The sequence below is a fragment of the Motacilla alba genome, chromosome 1 (genome assembly GCF_015832195.1).
Source record: "Motacilla alba alba isolate MOTALB_02 chromosome 1, Motacilla_alba_V1.0_pri, whole genome shotgun sequence".
NCBI lineage: Eukaryota > Metazoa > Chordata > Aves > Passeriformes > Motacillidae > Motacilla > Motacilla alba.
In genome coordinates this window covers 45,598,867-45,621,309 of record NC_052016.1, presented here as the reverse complement: position 1 = coordinate 45,621,309, position 22,443 = coordinate 45,598,867, and the positions used below count along the sequence as shown (strand labels likewise).

Sequence of the window (22,443 nt, the reverse complement as noted above, 5' to 3'; positions counted from 1 at the left end):
TGTCTGGCATGATCCATGATACTTCATTTTTGGCCTCTGTCCTAACCTGCTTCAATAGTATAGATAAGCTCTGCATTTTCTCCTTTGTCTTTGTCCAGAGCTGTGACCTGCAACACTGCTGATCCAACTGCTGCTGACTCAAACACCGAGGCTTCATACAATGGGCTGGTGAAGTAGGGACTGTGGTCATTGGAGTCTTCCACATTTATGATGACTCTGGCCAAGTTTCTTCTGTAAGGGAATTCTTGATCTCGGACCTATAGAACAAGTGCATAACACACAATTTGACAGTCATCTAGTAAAGCTTCACAAATATTACTTATCTGAGTGTGAATACTGCTTTCAGTTCTATTTAATACGAAGTAGTAAAAAAATCCATTTGTCCCAAAGAACAGTCTGAAATACAGTCATACATGGGATGACAGATAGTAAACTCAAAGAAACAGGGAAGAAGGAAGTTAGTGACTTTTTTTTCACTTGTGAGAAAATGCATTGCAACTAACTATCATGACATGAATTTTTCAAGTGGCAACTACACGAGATCTTAAATTTGGGTTGAGGTTTGCAAGAATTTCCTTTTTTATTAATACCTGCTGAATGGTCATGCCTTTATCTTGCCATTGCCTTCTTTACAGTATATAGGCATGTCTGTCTAGTGCTGGTAGCTGCCAATGGACTACTTAATGATTATATACACAGGTGATCATATCAACAGTAAACAAAGCAGGAATAACTTTATGAAGTGGTAACTGCCAACAGAGGTGTAAGTTACCACACCTGTCTCAACTCCATCCAAAACACCTTTATCCAATCACTCCACCCAATCAACTTCATCCAAATCACTTCAGCACTGCTTTACTGATAATCCTGCTACCACTATCTTCTGAAAATTTTGGTTCTTTTTAAACAGAGGAAAAGACCTGTTGTATCAGGTGGAGATCAAAAGCAAGCACCAGAGAATTACCTCTCTTGGCCATGCATTTCTGTGATTCAGTTTATAGCTATTTCTGTCTGCTTGCCAAAGGACTTGTAACATTTTACTCTGTGAGCAGAGACCAAACTCAGCTGCTCCTTGCTGCATCTCACAGCAGCTTTTTGCTTCCTAGGGTGCCCTGCCAAAGCTGCCCCTGTGCCTAACACACCATGAGTAGTTCCTTAGAAGGCCTCTGCTGCAGAAGTCTTAAGTAGTTTAAGAAAATAGTGGACTACTATGTTTAAACTAACACAGTTTTTTTGGCTTGTTTGTTTTTTAAAAAATTATGTCCATGATATACAATCTCCACTTGAAAACTGACAGATTTATGTTCTGTAGTCTAGACACACCAAGTAAAAATTGGTAATTAACTTTTTTCTGTATACCCAAAGATTTGGAAATGTAGATAAAGGAAAGCTATTTTATGTATCAACAGTTTATGTCCTGAAATAAATCCATAAAAGTAAGCTACAAATGAGGCTTGTATTCAGAAAGGCTGCAGCATTCTCCATGGCAAGAAAGCAGTTATCTCCCTGTGAATAACTTCTCAAATAAATTTCACCCTCACTTCAGAAACTCTGAAAATTACCTTGAGGGAGAGGACCAAATGCCAAGAGATTAAATAATTACCTGCTTGCTCTCCCTTGAGATAGAGAATCATATCATATTCCATACAATGGATTCACAATAAGGTTTCCCAAAAAGCCGAAATAAAAACTGTGAAATAAATACACAGCAGGGCAGGCAAGATTAAATTAGTGGCTACTTAATGCACTGACTCCTTCACTCAAGAGAAGCGTACTCCATGCATGTCCCTGAAGCAGCCATGACTGCGGCCAGACCCATGGGAATGCTGCATTCTTACCATGACATTAAGGATGTGCTTATCTTGAGCTTCGTGGTCCAGTCTCTCAGCCGTATAGAGAACCCCAGTGTTGGGATCAATTCTGAATTTCCTCATGCTGACTGTATCGATGCTGCTGTGAATAGTGTAGCTCAACTTATGCTTTTCATCTCTGTCTATAGCTTCAATTTGCAGAATTTCAGTATCAGGGAGGATGTCCTCTGAAATGGTGACATCGTAACTTGGCTGAGAGAATTCTGGGCCATTATCATTGTTATCCAACACTTTGATAAGAACCTACAGTTAATTAAAAAAAAAGACATTTGAAGTTATTGAAGTCCAGTAAGACTACTGAATAAGCACCTAGAGAAATGCAATTTACTTTGAATGACCAAAGACGTTATGCTGCTGCATGGTGGGACTGAGAAACATTATTTAATATTAAATTCTTACTTTTCAGATCAAAAGAAATAATAAAGATTTGACTTTGGAAGTAAAATGTTCCCAACTGTAAGAACTACTCAGAGCCCTATGAAGAAGCCCATATTTTCAGTACCTGTAGATTGGAAAGTATTTCTACAATGGTCACAAGAAAAGGTTTTGTGCTTCCCTGTAACTGCCTTGGTTACAAGAGACTTCTAGAACTATTATGTAATTTCCTTTCCCCTTCACTACTAATAAAGCTATAGAAGAATCCTTTTCATGTTGCTTAAACCTGCTTTTTATACAATCAAGATTCAGCTGATACCTGTCTTTTCTGCCCAGTATATTGCATTGGGGCTTACTGGCAACGTCAAATGGTGACAGCAATGGAGACTTCAAGTTGCTGTGACACCTCAGATTGCTCTTACACCACTTGAGGTGGGCACAGGAAACACAACCTCACTACCACCCAAGCACACCCCACACAGATCAATACATACCACCAAGGACAGCTGATCTCAGGGCACTGGTGACACAGAAGGATTATTTTTTTTGTTACATCCTTGCTCTTCCTTTGCCAGTGGTGGCTATCTTTATTGCCAACTAATTCACTTTCCCCTCTAACACCTATTTGTTTCCTTTTTATTGCAGTTTATGAATGGTAGAACACTAAAAATGTGAAAGAATGCTGTGCTCTTTGCCTCAAATCTGTCTTTAAAACTTCTGTATTGATCCTGAAGGAAACTTGGAGAGGGTGAGAGTGGGCCAGGGTGCTGCTCTTGCTGCCTATTACACCCATTTCAATATATCACAAGCTGACTCTGATAAATAATAGGAATCACTATTTTTCAAGCTTTGTCTTTCAAAGTTACGTTATACATGTGTCAATCTGATAACATTTTGTGGGCTTTACCATTGGAGAATTCACTCCCTCAGGACAATGTGCTTTCCAGACTTTGTATGCCATAGATTGCTGTGGGCAGTGTGGCAGCAAAACCCTCGACAAACTGTGTAATACTGAAAGCTGAAATGTGAAGTGTTGATTCTTTTTTTCAGTGCTAGAAACAAAAAGTATTTTTCCAGAATATGCCTGTGAGAGCACACATCTAATTTTACAGTAAGTAAAATGGAACAGTCTTTTTATTCAAAGGCTTTGAAATGAGAAATAATCCAATTAATGACTTGGGAAAGGCCACACACAGGACCCTTTGGTCAGACTAGGAGACCTAAACCATCACTCATGATATTTCCTTTGTTGCTTTGTTACTTGGCTCTCTTTTACGTAAGTATTTTATTGTTTTGCTTGATCCAGCCCTGTTCACCCATAGGTTCTTAACAGAAGAAAAACACAGCTATACTTTCACTGCAATATTGCACAAACAGATGTTGGCCTCAGAGAGAAATGAAACTTTAGATTTCCATGATATGTGGGAGGGTTTGCAGAACACATTACCAGAAGGAACATGAGGAGTTGTAAGGAGCAGTTGTAATGAACTAGCCTGGGAACTGTTCAAAAGACAGCTGAAATAAAATGCTCTGTAGTTAAATGGCATAAGACTTGCATTCCATACAATTTCATTTTCACCAGATTATGGCACGCCACAGTGAAGCAGGGTGAAGCCTATATTAAGTTATGCTTCAGTCTTGGACAGATAGCAATAAAACTGGGGGGAAATACACATTGCTAGGCCTATAATAATTATGAAGAGTTACTCAGCTTTTTATACTTTTATTGTTGCTGTAATATATCAAACATGTTTCTGATCTGACTGAGGAAAAAAACCCCACCCAAATCTATGTCTTAAAAATTTGTGAAGAAACCAGTTGTAATATATGAAAGAAAGCCTGAGGAGAACAATAAAGTCTTGAACTCTAATCTAAAGGGACATAGAGCCAGTGCTGAACCACTTTGTTAGTGTAAGGAATAGACAGAGAAGCAATAGGATTTGGGGATAAACAGTATTTGATACTTACAGAAATTTTCTTGAGCAGTTTTGATATTCTCAGTCCTTGACAGGTACCACTATAACATGACTGATAATTAACACAGATAATTTAATTTGCTTTTCATTCATGACCAAAAACTTTGTCATGTATCATTTTAGACAGTCCAACAGAGAAGTAAAAACTTTTGAAATGGACTAAAAATACCTAGAGTGCTTGACTCTGCTGATGCTAGTACAGAACAGGCTAACGTGAGCAAGTAAGCTTCCATGTAAGGGACAGGCTTGTATCTGTGAATTTATTTCTAAAATTGGTGCGTGCAAGCTGCAGCTGTTCTGGAAGGTGAAAAAAATAAATGCATAAAAATGCACCAATGCATCTTAAAAGTACTGCTACAGAAGTGACAGGTTATTTTGTTTGCATGGTATATAATCGTCCCAGAGCAAACTGAGAAAGCAGAAGAGGGCAAAAGGTTTATCCATCTCAAGTTTTCCACTATGACTATCCAAGCCATGGCTCCATGACTTTTGCCTTTACTAGACTGCACAAACTGAACAGGGTGGGACTGGATCAGCATCAGAGACCAAGGGTAATCCATGAGACTGTGGAAATTACAGCACGGATTCTCAGAGCAGCATTTCTTCCCACTGAAAAAAGTGTAAGCTATTGCCCTCACGCACATATGGACATAATCATGCTTGGAGAGTGCAAGGCATGAAGGGAAAAAAGATAAAAAAATTGAGACCCTCATTCACTGTCATCAAACTTACAGGGAGCTATGCTCTTAAAATTGCTTTGAACATTGCCAAAAAACCTCTTATTTTTCCTTCTTTTTCTTTTCTCTCTTTCACTTCACATCTACTGTAAGACTGATCAAGTGCCTGTTTAAGTGGCAGGCATCTTCCTCCCTAGAGATGCCAGTATTTTAATGATTTGTCAAGTGATCCACATTGAAATACACATTATTTATTACATACTTTGCACTTCAACAGCCACTTCCATCTGGAGATGGAAGGCGATGGGTTAGAAATGCTAATGAATAAAGAAGTCATTATTGATTCACAATTTCTTCTATTTAAGCAGTTAAGAGTATTTCTAATTTTTCTCAGCTGTCCCTCAAAATCCCCGAGTGTCAAATGTAATTTTAACATTTCTCTTCTTTAATAGAGGGGGCTGTATTTTCCTTGCAACAAAAGAAAGTTAAGTTATATATGGGAATACTGATTATACAGACCTCTGTTAAACTTATAAATGGAACTCTTTAATGTTCTTAAAAATTGAGCTATCTTGGGAGTTACTTTAAACAAAACCAGGTAAAATAAAATGGAGTTTCAGTCCCATTTAGAATAGATATTAGTCCCTTAGTTCTTCCAACATTTCTGTGGAGCAAGTGACTATCATCCCCGTATTTTGTCCAGGAAAACAGTGCTTTGCAACAAGGTTACCAAAATCCCAGGTGAAGTGCAGTGGTAAAGCTGGGGAAGGTGTTTTAAGTTTATTTTTGAGCCACACCCCTTTTATTAGGTCACCTTAAAATGCCATTCTTCCTATGCAGATTTGCGGCTCCAGCAGGATAATTTCTAGTAAGATGTTACTTAAGAAGAAAGGAAGGAAAATCTGACACAGACATGAACACCAGGCTCATAGAAAACCTACAAACATACATGAAGCTGAGTAAACTGAGTGCCACCAGATTGTTAATATAATGAAAGTTTCTCAAATTCATTTTATGGCTGCCAACCTCAGGCCTAAAATCTTGGTACTATTGGCAAATTTCCCATTGACTTCAAAACGGTCAGCAAAAGGGTCCTTGAATTCTTATGCTTTAGCCAGATGGTAGCACATCTTTCCCCTCAAATCAAGTGTTACACTACTGAAGTGACTCAAAGACTCCCAATGTCTGTGTAATTTAATATTTTCTACATATTTATTCCCAAATGGAAGATACAGCAAGAATGAGCTGTGTGGCACAAATATCCTTTATTACTGTGTAGGTGCCTGGTGTGTTAAGCTGTGACAATACCCATTGTTCAGAATCAAAGCCAGGCTCTAAAAGTTTCCCAACACATCTCCAAAAGGTTACGAATGGAAATGTTTACTATTTGTTGGCTGCTAAGCAGGGATTCCTCTTTGCTGACTGAACTACTTTTCACTGACAAACATTAGCTGCAAGTCTTTTTTTCCACGCTCATAAAGCCAACATGCAGCAAACCAGTCTCTGCCTGGTTCTTCTTGAAAACCCATATCTTTTCCAGGGCATTGTGGGCTTCAGAAAGGCAGGCTTGCCTCCTTCTGTGTCCATTGTGTGGAGCCTAATTTATAGTCTGAACAAGGTCTTCACTATAAAAGATTTGCTTCTCCCTGCTCACTTCCTATTTCCCACAGTTAAAACAAATTTCAAATAAAGGAATCATGGCCCTCCAAGATTACAAATTAGGCAAAGTAACACTCAGAGCATTAGCAAAGACTTTGTACTCAAAATGGTAAGTGAAAGGCCTAGAGAAGTACAATCAAATCAAAGCAGGACAAAATCTAATGCAGGAAGTGTCTCCAAAGCTGTTTTTAATGTTGCCCATAACAAATACCTTTGGTTTAGGCACAGACATATTTGACTGAAAACTGGGTAAATGCCAGCAGCTGCTTTACAGACATTTGGAGCTGGAACAATCTGCTTGGCTAATTGCTTGGTCTGGGCACCGTGTTGTAGTACAACCTATTAAGCGCCTGAATTATTTAAACTCAGGTTACACTTCTGCACAGGTTTTGAAACCTATTTTAATTTAATTACTGCTTTCAATAGTGATACCACATAGCTTTATTTTCTACTTCCTTACAAATTTTTCTTTCCTCCAAACTCCAACTTTAACATGAAAATTCAGTTTCCCTACCAACATCAGTGGCTAGTTGTTTATACTTTACTGTGTTCTTTGTGTTATGTTTAAATTTAAAGAAAAATCTTTGCTTCATAGGCAAGGCAGTGCTGAGACTACTGGATGAAAAAAAAAAAACAGAAATCAAGGATTGGTTACAGTTTGGAGGAAATGTTCAACAGAGCAAAAGCGAAAAATTGAATTGAATCCCCATGTCTCGTTTTCTGCCCTAGAAGAATCCACAGCCCAGAACTGCTTGTGGCAGGCTCTACTGTCTTACTACGTTTTGGCCATAGTCCTCTAAGAAGAGCATTTCACCATTCATTTAAGAGAACCACCCTCACTCAGGGTGACTGATCAGCTCCTCTTAGGAAAATGTTGTAAAGAAGAGGTGATCTCTGAAAGGTGAGACAGAAACTCAGAATTAAAAGTCAATCCTCAGCACAAGAATAAAATTAATTCCAAAACCTTCTGCAAGAAGAGACAGAAATGGGCAATGAGCAGTAACTTCTGTCTGTTCTTCCAGTCTGGCCAGCTTCAGCAGAGCATATTTCAAGCGAACATCTCTGGATCTGCAAAAACTTCTCAGAGGGAAGTGCACGTTACCCACTGAGTGCTCACTCTACTGTGAGGTTTTGCAGTAAGTGAAACTGAGGTGCCTTTTGCCTCCTAGCTTGGAAGCAAAAGCCCTCATGCTTTAACACATCTCTTCTATAGCAGTTACAATGATGAGAAAGAAGAAGGCAGAAAAACAAGGAGTAAAATCATCTTTTTCACATAGTAACATCACTCCCGAGGCTGTTCTTAAAAAAATATAATTATCTGCTAGGACAACATTGGCAATAAAAGTGAAACGTTATAATAACTTAAATAATAGTTCAGTGATTCCCCCCCGTTCTATGCTTCTGTGGGTATTTTAACAAAGCTCAAGAGTATGCGCTACAAATAAGTAAATAAATGTGATTCTATTCCTCTGTTGCACCAGTATGTATGAAAGTTGTTCAGTAAAAAAAGGGGTTTCGATTAAACCTAACTCATGACCAGGAGCATTTCTAATGTTGCAGAGTCAAAATTTTGGCAGGAGTAGGCATTTAGATGCCATTAAAATGATTTCTTGTGGGGAGACACCTCTCTCTGCTCAAGCAAGGGCACCAAACCCTTTTGCAGGCCAAAGGGAGGTGATGGCCATGGCAGGGAGCAAAGGCACTGCAGCACAGAGGCACTGCACAGAGCCACTGTCCCAGCTCTCTCCAGCACATGGGATACAGAAGGCCCAACCCCTCTGCATGGCCAACAGCTCGCCTGGCAGCTGCAGGAGTTGCGTTTCGTGGGAATTTAGAGCAAATGTATGCATTCAGCCTTTATTAAATGACTGCGTGGCCTCAAGCAATGATGGATAAAAGAAAGGAAAAAAGCAAAAGCTCTCCCTGGCTAAGTCAGGAGACTTAGCCATTCTAGAAGTTAATCACCGTGACTGAAGTTTTATACCCACACTTCAAATATATAAATCAAACAAGTGAAAACTTTTTTGTATTTTTCCTTCTGTATCCCTTCCCATCCCAACTGCTGGATGGTTCAGGCTTAGATGGATGGGCAGCATGGTGAGTGGCAGTGGCTCAACAAGTCCTGGCACTTTGGTTCTCACTTTGGAGACTGTATTTCTCTTGGAAACCTTGATCATGCCCAAAACAAGTAGGCTTTTGGTTACACAGAAAGTTTGTAAATTTTTTTTTTTTTTTAGTACTCCTTATGTTCTTTTTGCCTCTTTTCATTACAGTAATCCATTATTACAACAGATGTAACTTTTAAATCAAAATTATTTCCTTCCTCTCATGGTACAGTAATGAACCACGTGCACAGTAAGGCATGAAGGAAGTGAACAGTTCATTGGAGTTTAAGGCATGCAGGAACATTGCTGAAGAAACTTCACCAAGTCCATGCCAGGGATCAGGTTACCCAAACAAAAATCTTTGGCATTTTTATGCTGTATTTTACCACCTCCAACCGTATAACAGACAGAAGGCCAAGAAGAGATAAAGGAAAACAGCTGGGGTGGAATAAAAAGCAAGAGTGTTCCATTGCACATGGTGATCATCAGCTGTTTCATAATAAACCATCATACTTTGAGGGGGCCTTTAAATTATTTTATTGTTATTCAAAATTGCTTTCTACCTGCTTTGTCTTCTACCACAACTTCCTGCAGCTGCAGTTAAAAATGCAGGTGGTACTGAGTACATAGAACAAAATACTTAAAATGTTGTTTTGGCAAAACTCAGAATAAGGCCACTTAGAGCTATCACTAAAAGATCTATTCTATGACATTTTAAAATTAAACCAATCAGTTTTATATATTTTTAAATTTTTTTATAAAAGAAAATTAAGATGAGGAAGGTAACCAAAGGCTCCAAAGTACAGCCCAAAATAAAGTTGGAAAGTTTTGCAAAATGGAGTGATAAATATGAAGGCCATAATTCTGGCAGTTTTCAGATAACGATCACTTTTGAAATCTTTGTTGCGAAGACCAAAAGAAACACATGCTCAGATGCCCTGGCCACCATTAAATAATTAAACAGTACCCACACAGAGAGAAGGTGGGGGAGGGAAGGGTCTGTACACACCAGTGATTTTTAATGCTATACTCTTGCAATCTGAAACTGTCTTGCATTCCTAAATGGGTCACATCACTGTTAGAAAGAATGCTCAGGCTTCTTTTAGAATGCAACAGCTTTACTGAAATATGTTTTTACCATATGTTTTAATTAAAAATGTAGGGGTTTCATCCAACTAGGTTTTGAGGACTGTTATATAGGTCAATTTATTAAATCAAAAGCAGCAGAAACAATAAACACAATATCCATGAAAAGAGAAATTACTTTAATCCAGCATGTTTGAAATTCCCTAAGCTTTTTAACATTTTTTGGCTGAAATGTTTGCAAGAAAGAAAAAGGGTCACATTAGGCATTCAACACCATCTAAAATGTGGACTAAGAGTGTAGCCAACATTAAAAACAGCATAACAAAAAAAAAACTACTCAAGAGTTGAAGAAAATGCCTTATGGAAAGGGAACAGAAAGAGGTCAGTCATTCTCCTTTGCTTGTCTACCGGAAGACTGGGAGGTGATTTGAGTATTGTGAGTAAGTGACTTCCTGGGGAGAAAATAGTGTTTTTTAAAGAGTTCCTTAATTGAGCAGAGAAAGGCATAATGGGGAACATGGGCCAGATATAATCAAGCTTAAAGTAAGGGATGTTTTAAGCAGAGATGCAATTAATTCTGAAACTAATGGGGAAAACGTTGGATTTCCTACCACCTAACTTACTATCAATTGATGTTTTCTTACCAAGGGAGGATTACTCGGAGAAAACATCAGACATTTTAGGGCTGGGTTATAAACAGGATATATAAATATTAATTCAGATTCAGAAAGCACTCAATGATTTAGCAACTTCTTAGGAAAGCTGATGTTGTGGCTCACTGAATACAGATTCACATCCAAAGCATTTGAGCGAAAAGGCAAGGTACAACAGAAGCATCTGCATGTTTGTGCACATATGTAAACATAAAAAATGTTCAGGCTTTCCTTCTGAATCATAAAAAAGGAAATAACATCACAAATCTATTTTTTTCATTTACACGTGGGGAGTAACTGAGATGTAGAATTTCAGGCCCTAAGTAATCCGAAGCCCACATCTCTACCTCATATCAAAGGTTTTTGCTGTTTGAAGTCTTCCTGGTGCCCCCTGGACCTCAGAGTCCCTGTCCTTGTGCCATGACCCAATTCCAGACTGGTTCCCACTGAACAGATACCGAGGCTCGGCATCACGGTGTCTCCTACAAAGATGTGTCAGAGCCAGCACTGCCCCAGCCCATCACATTTATCTGACCCAACTTCAAAAGCAAGGAGCCTGATAAGCAAGCCTGGTTTTAAAAGGTTCAGCAGGGCTGCTTTGCAGAAGACAGTGTAATCACAGGCAGTGACACTAAAGGAGAGATTCTTGGAATTTTAAGTTTTGCCTCTGAACAATTTCTTTTCTGAACAATTGATCTTGTGTCCCACATTTGGGTCTTTGGAGGATGAGAGGTATAAACTCCATTTAACACAATCAATAGCAATATTCCCTGACACCATGGAAGCACTATTGTATTTTGGACCATTATGGGGAGTCGCAATTGTCACAATCTAGGCTTTGCTGCCTGTGATAGGGACTCCCTCAGCTGGAGGAAGGCAAATTACTTTCATGTGAGCAGGAAGAGAACAAAAGGAGAAATAACGCTTTGAAACATTCAACAGCCGATTCTTTACAGCCAGATGGAAAGGCTCTGAAAAATATCCCCTCCATTAGTTATTGGTGGTCTCAAAGGATGAGGTTTCACTTGAATGGAAAAATTAATAGTTTTTATAGCATATACATTCCAGCAACAAATGAATAGCTTGCCAAGAAAGGAATGTGATATTCTACCTGAGTTGTGGCAATGTTTGTTCCATCGGTGACCTCCACAGTCATATTATACATTGACCTCTGCTCTGCATCCAGGGGCTTTGCAATGACAATCGTGCCCACTCCCTTATACGCGTCGAAAGAACTATCGTAATTCCCTCCTAATTGTTGCACAAAAACACAATCAAATTAGCCATTTCTTGAAAACTTCCATTGCAAGTATTCCTAAAAGTGGGCATATCTGTTTAATGTCATCCATCTTAATGGCCTCTCTTAGCATACACAGTACGTCTAGCGATACTTCTTTGTTCATAAGTCATTTCTATTTCAAAGCACAGTTTGTATATTGAAAAGCAGATATTAAAATGCATTGCCAAAAAGAAAGAATAAAAATCTAGCAGTACATTCAAGTAAACTCTAGCTGAATCTATAAAAAGAATCAAATGGCTATAAGCCCCTAAGATGCGTGCCCTTGTGGTTTAAATAACGAACAAGAATAATAATCTTTTTGAATAAAAGTAATTTCAAGAGGGTTTTATTCTACAAATTTTATTTTCAGGAAACTCTCACTGATACTTCTGGGTGCAAATACCATCATCTGAGTTTTTAAAAATTACAATTATAATCAATTTTAAAAATGCAAATAGAGATTTGTTATGTTAATACCAAGGACAATGATAATTACTGGCAGCAAAGGTCAAATCCTTCCAGTGTTTTAAGAATTATTCAAATAGATCTGACAGGATACACAACCTAAATTCTTTCCAATACAAAAAACCTCTCACAAAGACCTGTTCTAATACTAACATCCCTTTTTCCTGTCACACACTGAATGCTGCAGCAGTGGGAGAACCCTCCTGAGTACTGAGTGAAAGAAAGAAAAGAAAAAAAAATCTATTAACAAGTAAAATAAGGCTATAAATAATATAATCTCAAACATAATTTCAGATTGAAGGGTTACAAGATTTGTCAGCCACAGCTACAGTTTATAAATTTGAACCACTCATTAGTTTCAAAAGCGCAGCACACACTCCCTGCTGATAAGCTGTTTTCCTACTTACTCATCTATGAAGTGTAATTTAGTATTAGTTGAGTCTGAAAATTTTGGAGGCTAGGGACAGGGAGAGGTGGGACACAACACTGCTGACAAACTCTTAAGGTATATTCATAACACAGCAATTCAATGCCAGCCCTGTTCTACAGAGACAAAAAGCCTTTCAAACCCCACTGGTTATGAGACTTGCGTAACAGCTGCTGAAAGCTCTTGAGATGAGGTCCACAAGTAGAAAAATACCCATCCTATTGACTTAGCTCTGGTGAAATATATATAAAGAGAGATACATGTGAATGGCTGGTAGTGTCACAAAATGGCTCGCAAAATTTTAGGGCTGGGGACTGAGTAGAGAAGAGAACAGTGTTCCATACTCTCCCATCTGCATGGTTTGCTGAACGGGAACTGGCATTAGTCTCAGAAGCAGTCGAGCATTTACTGAGAGAAGAATGTCTTGGTATTTGAAGAAGCTGAAGATTAGGAGGTAACACAGCAAAATCACAGCCCTTGAATTCCTTAATGTGAAGGAACCCTCACTTAGACCTCTTGCACAGGCTATTGCAAAGAAAGAGGAAGGTGGAAGAAGCACTGCTCTGTCCATTTTTGCCTTGAAAGACATTCAGAGATGGATAGAAGAAAATGGGAGGAAAAATAAAAATGCAGGTGACTGCTGCAGAGGAAAGGCAGTATTGGTGAACTTCTGGCCACTGAAATGTAGTAATTTCAGATGTGCCATCAGATTTCCACATGTTGAACAGATGTATGTACATATATACAGGTTTAAGCCTAATAGATGAAGTTGTGGTTTTCCAGGAAAACATTGCCACTGGATGTGTTGTCATTTATGGCAGATAGAAACATTGCTTACTCCCTTACCCTCATTCTGCAAGCTGTCCTTGATATCTAAGCAATAGCAAGGTATTTGGACATTGATTATATCTTTGGTTTTTTTTGGGTTTTTTTTTTTCAGTTAGTCTGGAAGAAAAAGTTTCTTTCTCCCAATTAATGTTTTAAATTGATTTACTTGAGAAAAATTGCACCATAAAAACTTCCTTTGAAGAAAAGAGCTTGAGATTCAAGCAAGGAAATCTCAGCTGAAATGAAACTAGCCTTGGGACAGTAGGCACTTCACAAAGAGAATGTTTCATACTGATAACCATGAAAACAAAGTGCAAGTCTACATCGAGTCTATACTGAGATGCTTAATAACCATCTTAATGAGCAATCAAAAATTATATGCTATCAACTGGCACACACTTCCAAAAAAACCTGCCTTTAAAACTTCCAAGAAGTAACATGGAAGGATTAGCAATAAATGTTTTAAAAGACCTTCTGCTGGCTCAGAGCGGGGTTTTCAGGGCACCACATAGTCTGTTGCAAATAGACCAACTTCTTCAAGCCACTTCCATTAAGTGAAGCATACTCTTCCCCTAAAAGAACTGAATCTATCATGTGAATTTTTTATACATTATTCACATCTTCCAAAACGGTCTAGTGACAAACAAATTAATCTTGGTTGCCAGCCACCCCAGCCTGCAACTAACCAGGCAATGCAGTTCATTCTACATTGAATTGTTTTCTATTAAACAAGGCAGAAATTGCATCTAACACTGAGGCAGAGATGGATCAGAGAACATCCTCCTGTGAGATTTGTGATTATAATCCATTTTGGAGTGAAACCCTGAATTATTCATGATTCAGTCTTCTACATTTTAAGAGACCATGGTCAGATGAAGAACCATGCAGATGGATGAACTTCTGGGAATACTGCCTGAGATATTGGGTCCTACCTCTCATCTGCAGTACTAGAGGCAGTCTGCAAATGGTTTGTGCTGCTCCTCGGCCTCCATATACACTCAAAACAGGTCCTCATATGATAAATGCTTCTGAAGCTGAACTAAACACTGATGAATTAATGAATTACATAAAAAAGTTAAACATTTAGAGTCTTACAGATGTGTTAAGTCCATGCAAGGCCTACTATGAGGTTAAGTCTATGCAAGGCCTGTTAGAAGCATGCACCACAATCATCTTTGAAAGATGGGTGCTGTGTTGCATAAAGAGAGAGGAATCATTCTCGTGTAAAAACAAACAGGAGTCTTCTCTTTAAAACTCTTGCAGTTGGGAATTCCATATGAAACCACTTCCATCCAAAGGTGCCCATGGAGAGGTTGGAGGGCTGAGGCCCTAGGAAGTGACAGCTGAGAAGGTGTTGGCTTCTGGGGTGCTGGAGGCTGTTTTCGAAAGCCTGACGCTGTGTCTGTACCAGCCTTTTAGAAGTGAGCTTGTCTGCAGTGCCATAAGCTCCCACAGCATCAGTTTGAACAATTTTACTATTGTCCATTTAATAATTTCTTTGATCACAATCTTCAGATGAAAGAGGGCTAAGGATGATGGCATTTTGTTCAGCTGCTCAGTTTTATTAATGTGAATTTTCATTACTTATTCCACTTTCCAGCATTTGGCACATGCTTTCCTTTTTACTGTCTACTAAACCCTGCTTTCAGATACAAGATACGTAGAAGCTGTCTTTGCTAATGTGCTTACAATTGCATTAGGAAAGAAATATTTCAAATGAAGACAATACATTGCGAGTTCCTCAGGCACTTTGGGAAAATCAGTGACAAAGAAAGCAAGATGATTGCACTGACAATTTGGCTAGACAGGTTGTCCTGAGAAAGAATTTTAATACTGAATAACTCCAGAGAGATATGGATTAGCTGTTGTCTATGGTATAATTTCAGGCTAAAATGTAACGCTGATACATCTTCAATACAGTTTAAAGACTTCCCTTAAAATAATCTGATTAGATTGAAGCACTTTGAATAAGATTTTATGAAAAGCCCACATCTACTTTAAATGCTGTCTTTGGATGAGAAGACTTGCCATGTTGAAATGGTAAAAATTAATCCAGAAAAAATTCATCCACTTTTTCTCTCGAATTGATTGTTAAGATTCCCAAAATCACCTAACAGATAGTAATGTCTACACTTCAGACACCTAAAGTTAAGTGAGATGATTTCCACCCTTACTTTCTTGAGGTTGATCTTAATGCTTTTGCAAAAGTAACTTTTAGAACTAGTAATTTTTAATGTAATTTAAAAGTGTGTTATAGTTTATATATGATTTTACAATTCCAGCTGCTTTCAGTACAGCTGTAGAAACAGCCCCTGGTACAAAAGATCATATGAGCTGGCCCTCACTACAACTCTCTAGAACAATCTTTATTTTCAGTTTAACAGATGGTATAGTACAGTTAAGAAAGAGTTCTCAGGAAATTGAACTGAGACACCTCTGAGCCAACAGACTCTAAGTTGTGTACCTGGTATAGAGTTGGTTACATTTTCTGTCTGAGTCTGGACTTTTACCTTTGTTCTTATGTTTTGGCTTCAGAATCACTGTGAACAATTTTTCTTCTGACAAAAGTCCTGTATACTTTGGAAAGAACAGATTTACCTTCTTACAGAAAAGATATCTAAAAAACCGCACACCACTGAACCTTGTGAGGCTAACAAGAGAGGTGCAATGGAAACGCCAAGGAAAACTTGAACTATCAAAAGGGATTTCTGGGGGTCGGCTGAAGAATTTGCCTAAGGCAAGACACAATCCAGATCTTGCATTCCCACAGGATGTGGGCTCTGTATCTCTGTCCCTTTCTAATTTCAGTGTTGGGATTTTTAATTTTCAAGCATATTCTTCTTATATTGCCTTTTGCTGCAAGCAGTTAATTTTTTTTGGTAGGGCTTTTCCTAGATGTGGTTCCTTTTTGGTACGATGCGAAGCCTTCCCATGTTCCTATCAGTTGCTGATACGCACTTGAGAATGGGTCATGCTGCTGGGAAAAATAATTTTCTCCTCTGAGAAGAAAACACATCAGCAAATCTGGAGGATTTGTACACAAACAAGTCCCATATGAGGACCTTTTTCCATATTTTCCAGTGGGATGATCAAAAAGGCTGGGATTGAATACCACCTCAGAAATATCTGGAGACTGCAGAGAATCAGACTTGTTCAGTCTTAGAGGCAAAGATGGATCACATTGAGCTCTGGAGAACATCTCCAATTCAAACACAGCTAAAACCTACCAGTAGTCTTCCTTCACTGGCAGGTGGCAAACAGCATACAACATTTCATGTTCAAACTTAATAGAGCCACGATATACAACTATCCTCACACAAGTCTCATTTGGCCCACCATGCCATTATGGACAAATGGAGAAAAGAAATACAGGAAATTATTTGATCTAAAGAACAGTCCTCTAAACCACATTTTCTCAGTGCAGAGAAGATTCTTACTTGTCTGTCCCAAAAAAAAAGCTGACAGCAGTGAACAGTGATGATAAACTGGGGGAATTGCTACAATTGTCACTTTGCTCAGGGAAGAGAATCAGAGCAAAACACAGGAAACTAATTCACCCTGAAACTCAGAGGCTAAAGTATCTCTAGAATTTTCAGAGAAAGAAGCAAAGCCAAAATTTTCATTTCTTTTGTTTTCAAAGAAGATGAAATAAACTTAATGACTGTCTCAAAAACCAAAAATTCAACTACAGATTTTTTAAATCATAACATAATAAATATTAGAAAAATGACAGGCAAATATTTATTCTTTTATGTACTATATCATGCTAAGAAGGAAGTAATGCAGACTAAATTTTAGGTAAAACTACTGTAAAGTGACTCAAAGACTTGAGTTTGCTGCTAAGAAGCTGAAAGCAAGGGCATAAAAAGCAAGAAAAAAATCAGGAAGGTATTTTAGATAGTTCTCAGAGAAGATTATTCAAAGAAGGCTAGGGAGCTACATGTTTTTGACTTTAATGAAAACTTGCAGCGCTATGAATTAAATGGACGATTAACTAAAATTAATAGATATTAAAATTATTGGCATTTAAGCACGCTTGGTAAAAAGTGCTGATGTGGTTTCAAAGCTTGGCTGCTGTTATAAAGGCACAGGCTGGGGGAGGAAGCAAAGATAGAGGGAGGACTGTTTGGGGAACCAGAGAGATGTTATGCAACATGCCACTTAAGCAAAGACTAGCACCATGCAGCTCAGCTCCAGTGTTAAAGTAGTCATCCCACCATTCCCATCAGAAACAAAGGAAAAAACAGAAAGGGCTCAATTTACCTGGTACCAATAAAGGTCTCTGACTTATCTGGGAGTTCCCACTGAAAATTAGTTTCTTATTAATGACTAAATAAATTGTAAACTGATACAACTTATGCCTATGTCTTTCACACTGTGGGATGTGCATGAATTGAGAATGGTATTGAATGCAGTCTGAAAACAGAAATCAAGTATGACATCTCAACTATTCCCAATTAAAGAAACAAACAATCATCCAAGTATCCTGTTCCTCTCTAGTCCATCAATGGAAGATGACTTTCCTTCCTCAGTGGCCTTTTCCTCTCTTGGAGCTGATTAACTCAAGAACTTAAACAGTTACCAAAAGTATCTATCATTAAGGTGCAAAGTTAGGCAGACAGGACACTTTAGAACCCAAACTTTATCTGCTCTCCCTCTCTTTTTTTTTTTTTTTTTTGTCTGGGAGAGAGTGGATGTTATGCATTAAAAAAGAGATCGTCTGGAATTCCAATGCCCATTTAGTTTGAAAAGGTCATAAAGATAAAGGTCAAGCTGCAAACTCTATATTAAACCATGTCTCTACATAAGCCTTCAGGGGTTCTGTTGACATTACTGTGAACTATGCACAGAGGTTCAGAATCACGAAATACCAGATGGAGCAGGATCAGGACTGGTTTTACAGCAGCACAGAAACCACCTCGTGTATCAGCAGTCGCATACAGCTTTCCATATATGATGATTAACTTCTCCAAATACCCCATGTCATTCATTGGGCTTTTCAGCACTAGACCTCAATGCTGATGACATCAAGGAACAATGAAAAAAAGTGGGATTTGACTGGCTAAAGGTAGAAATAGTTATCTAAATACACAGTGTTCTGTCCGTAAAACTCTCAGGATGGGTTTTGTCTTTGTTGCTTGCATGCTGAGTGTCTGGAACAACAAGGTCTTCTGCATGCCCAGGATTGTTGGCTATTCCTGTTGCAGAATTTGTTGCTGTTGGGAGTGCAATTATTTCTAACAGCAGCAATATTTAATGAAAACTTTCATATGGTAACACAACCAAACTGGAAGGTCAGGGTCACTGATGTCTCATTAAATCTAGGAAAGCTCTCTCTCAGTGACCTCTGCAATGATGCAGCATCTTGCAACTTCAGAAGCTACAGCCTCTAGGGAAACCATTAGAACTGTTTAAATAGGGAAAATCTTCTAAACTATTTGAACTAGTTTAGGCACAAAGGACACATTATGTGACAGAGGCTAAAATTTCCTAATGTTCTCCCTTATCATCTCTGTTTGGAAGGCAAAAAATCAAATATCATTATAAGACATTGCTTGATTGAAAGTGACTCTTAATAATGTAAAAGAATGTAGCAGAAGAGCAGGGGTTTCCCTCAGGGCAGCATTTTAATGAGAATTGGTCAAGCTGCCATGGAAAGGACCAGAAGAAGTCCAACAAAAGGTTCAAACAGGAAAAAACTGTCAATAACATCAAAAAAGATGGATTTGTCTTGGGAGGAAAGGGTCAGTGAGGAAGGGAATGGAAGTGTAAACATTAGCTTATAAACTGCATGTGGCATACTGAAGCAACCAAGGAAATGGCAGGAAAACTGTAGGAAACATATGCTGTCCTCCCCCAGGGAGTAGCAGGAACCCCAGAACATGGTAGTAGGTTTGGGTTTAATTTTAATATGATTGGCACATCAGAAACGGTGCCACAAATTCTGAGAGGAAATGGTGCTGCTTCTGTCTTTCATCTGCACAAATTGGCAATAAAAGGTGGATGAAAACGACTCTGACAGACCCTTTCTCCTGTGGTCCCTGTCCTTCCTGTTGGCTAAACCCATCTGCAAATAACTATGTTGAAATGGGAGCCAGGCTCAATCCCTGTAAATAAAGACTGCTGATGCACACTTTCTGCTAAGTCCAAGGCAAAGGCTTTTTGTTTCTCTAATCTTTCATATAGCATTTGCTTTAGAACCCTTCATTTAAATAACCACACTTTGTGCTGTTTTACATCCAAAGGTATGCAAACACTACACAGAAGCATCTGCAAATATTAAGAAGCACAATAATTTTCCTGGGGAAATTCTCACTTTTGAGATGTTAAATGAGTTATTTTAAATGACATTAACTGAATCACAGCAGCAGCAGCGGGAAAAAAATGCTTCGGAACATTGACTCCCATTTCTCTACTTCAACCAAGTGAGACCCTTTGCTCCCTGTCATTTTGGCAGCTAATGGCATTTCCCTGCTATTTTAAGACTTCTATGGCTTCTCCTCCTTTTTACTAAGGATGCTTCTCCCTCCCTATTTTTATAAGCAATTTTATGTAAAGCAATTTTGTGGTTGAAATCTCACATCAAAACACATTTCTCTGTTTCAGCTTGCATTCAAGACAAACTTTTGGTGTCTCCATTTGTAACCCATATGTTGAGGCATCCCATTCTGTTTCACAGTTAAATGGATGGCACTGGACTGTGAAAAGTTTGAATTAATTATTTGTGATAAACTGTGGAAAATCCGTGAATAAAATGATAATAATTGGACACAAATACAGTAAAAGCTGTCATAGAAAGAAATGCAGCACATCCATGTGTCGCATCGCATCCTGTCACAGGCACTTATGAAAGATGTAATATAAATTGTCTCAAAAAAACTTGCAAAAAATAAAAGGCAGCCTGGATAGTTGTATTTTAGCAAATGTGTTTGCACTAAGGGTACCTTCTGTTGAACAGTTCTGCCCACAAGCTGTCTGTAGAATATAGAACATCTCTCGAGCATGCTTGCCACCTTGAAGCAGGGCAGTCGGAAGCAGAAAAAAAAAGAACAGAATGCAGAAAAAAAGGTGAAGAAAGAGAGAAATGAGGGACAGCAAGTCTAAGTACCATAAATACATTTAGAAATGAGATTAGCAAAGTATGACAATAGAATTTAAATGACAGACAACATTAAGATTGCAGTAAATAACATAGTACGAAAAAAACCAATTCAGCCATACAGCGCTTTTTTAAGCTTAGCTAAGGAGTCATAACATAAGCAGGAAAATTATTATTATTACAACTGTTATCACTATATTAAAATAGCATCTTCATTTCATCATTAGGAGAATGGATTTAACTGGGGGTGGGGAGGGAGGTGGGGAGACAGTTCACAGTTAGTTTTCTTGCTCTCAAAACCGCACAGCCGTATGCTTTGCTTCTGAGGTGTCCTCCTGACACCACTGGCTCCCAACTTACCGACGATATCGAACCAGAGGGGGATATTAGAGGGCTGCACAGAAACCACCCCGACAATCTCGGTCACTTTATCGCTCTCCATGACGGTGAAGTTGTAAAAGGGCTCGTCGAAAGTCAGGGGCACGGGCGAGGGCGCAGGCTTTTTTATCCACTCAATATGGAGACGTGCAGTGGAAGATTTTTGGGGCCGGCCATTGTCCACTGCTTTTATCTGGCAGGCACAAAGAAAAGAGGGCTCAGGCTGAGCGTCCCAGCTTGGCAGCTCAGAACTAATTCTACTGCAGTGTGATGACTGCTTGGAAAATGGCCTTTGTAACCTTTTATGTAAAATCCCACAAAAAAAAAGAACAACAAACGTTTATTTCTCAATTCTCACTTTTTTTTTTTTTTTTTTTTTTTTGCATAATGCTTTGACTTTTGAATGAAAAAGGTGATTTTAAACTGAAATGTTCCATTTAAGAAGTGCTGGTGTGAGGCCTCCTGCAGACGCAATTCAAACACTCCCCACACAGATCCTCCTCTCCAAAACCATCTTCCCTCTCTGATTTCATCTTGCACTCAGCTCCTTCTTGCAGCAAAGCTGGAAGCTTTGTAATGACCATTTGTAAGACCATGCATTTGCAAAATATGCTCACCCAGAGCATGTCTGACTGCTTTCAAGTGGCATCTGTGTTGCAGATAAGTATTCCCTATATTGCCTTCCTCAGGATCTTTAATTGAATTAAATAAGTTTCAGGTCATTTCCCTCATTCTCCATAAAAAATATAATTCAAATTTTTGTCATGTTTTCATTCTCCTCTCTGTCAAGTTCATTAAGAATTGCTTTGCTTGGTGCTATTTCTTTTTATTACAAAGTCTTCTAGAAAGATGGATAGGCTCGATCTTTGTGTGACATGCTTTATGGATTTAGCACAGCAAAGACAAGATGAGCAGCAACAAACACTGGGCTTAAGAAAAGGCCGAATATGCACATTACAAAATGGGTGCTTTTGTAGTTAACATCAATGTTAACAAAATGTTAACTTTTTTTGAAAAAAAGGTAATGTTTCTGGCTATAATAGATCTACTGGTATAAATATGTCACTGGAATACCTTTTGAAAATGGGAATTACTTTATTTTTCTGAGATCTCATGCCCTACTTCTTCCTCTGGAAATGTGTTAAGCATGTTTGATGCTAGCACTCGTCACTCTGCTCCATTCCAGGCAGGCAGGCCCTTTGTGAAATGATACTGAGGGTGTGATGAGCAGTTTCTAGTAAGAAAATCTTCAGTTGTTGCATTATAAGAAGACTCAGATCTCAAACATGACTTTGAGGTCGTCACAGGGAAAAGTGCTCACTCACTCAAAGGCGGCTCTACTCTGATTCTTAGGTATTTCTCAATGTTTTGTTATTTATTTATTTTCCAGCAACCCACTTTTGTAAGATACATCACGTCCAGATGTCAGACCATGGACCTCTGACATTTTTATTTCAGCTCCTTTACTACAACTTGTTGGCTTATTCCTGCACATGAAGAGTGCACATTCCAGTCTTACATGGCTTTGTATCAACTCAGCCCTATTTTATTCCCTCTTTCTTTCA

At 38.5% G+C, this 22,443-nt stretch overlaps 1 protein-coding gene across 12 annotated transcripts in view; it reads right to left on the bottom strand.

Moving 5' to 3' along the window:
* Positions 1–22,443, bottom strand: part of FAT3 (FAT atypical cadherin 3) — a 399,575-nt gene that overhangs the window by 85,226 nt on the left and 291,906 nt on the right. For 9 of the 12 annotated variants that reach the window (XM_038142935.1, XM_038142926.1, XM_038142945.1 and 6 more), the window contains 5 exons: positions 20,861–21,071; positions 20,346–20,414; positions 11,514–11,653; positions 1,839–2,114; positions 47–257 (listed from right to left, as the gene is read on the bottom strand). In XM_038142935.1, coding sequence (XP_037998863.1) covers positions 47–257; positions 1,839–2,114; positions 11,514–11,653; positions 20,346–20,414; positions 20,861–21,071 — 907 coding nt within the window. The remainder of the gene's footprint in view (positions 1–46; positions 258–1,838; positions 2,115–11,513; positions 11,654–20,345; positions 20,415–20,860; positions 21,072–22,443) is intronic. The other 3 variants (XM_038142973.1, XM_038143014.1, XM_038143004.1) reach the window with 1 other exon arrangement.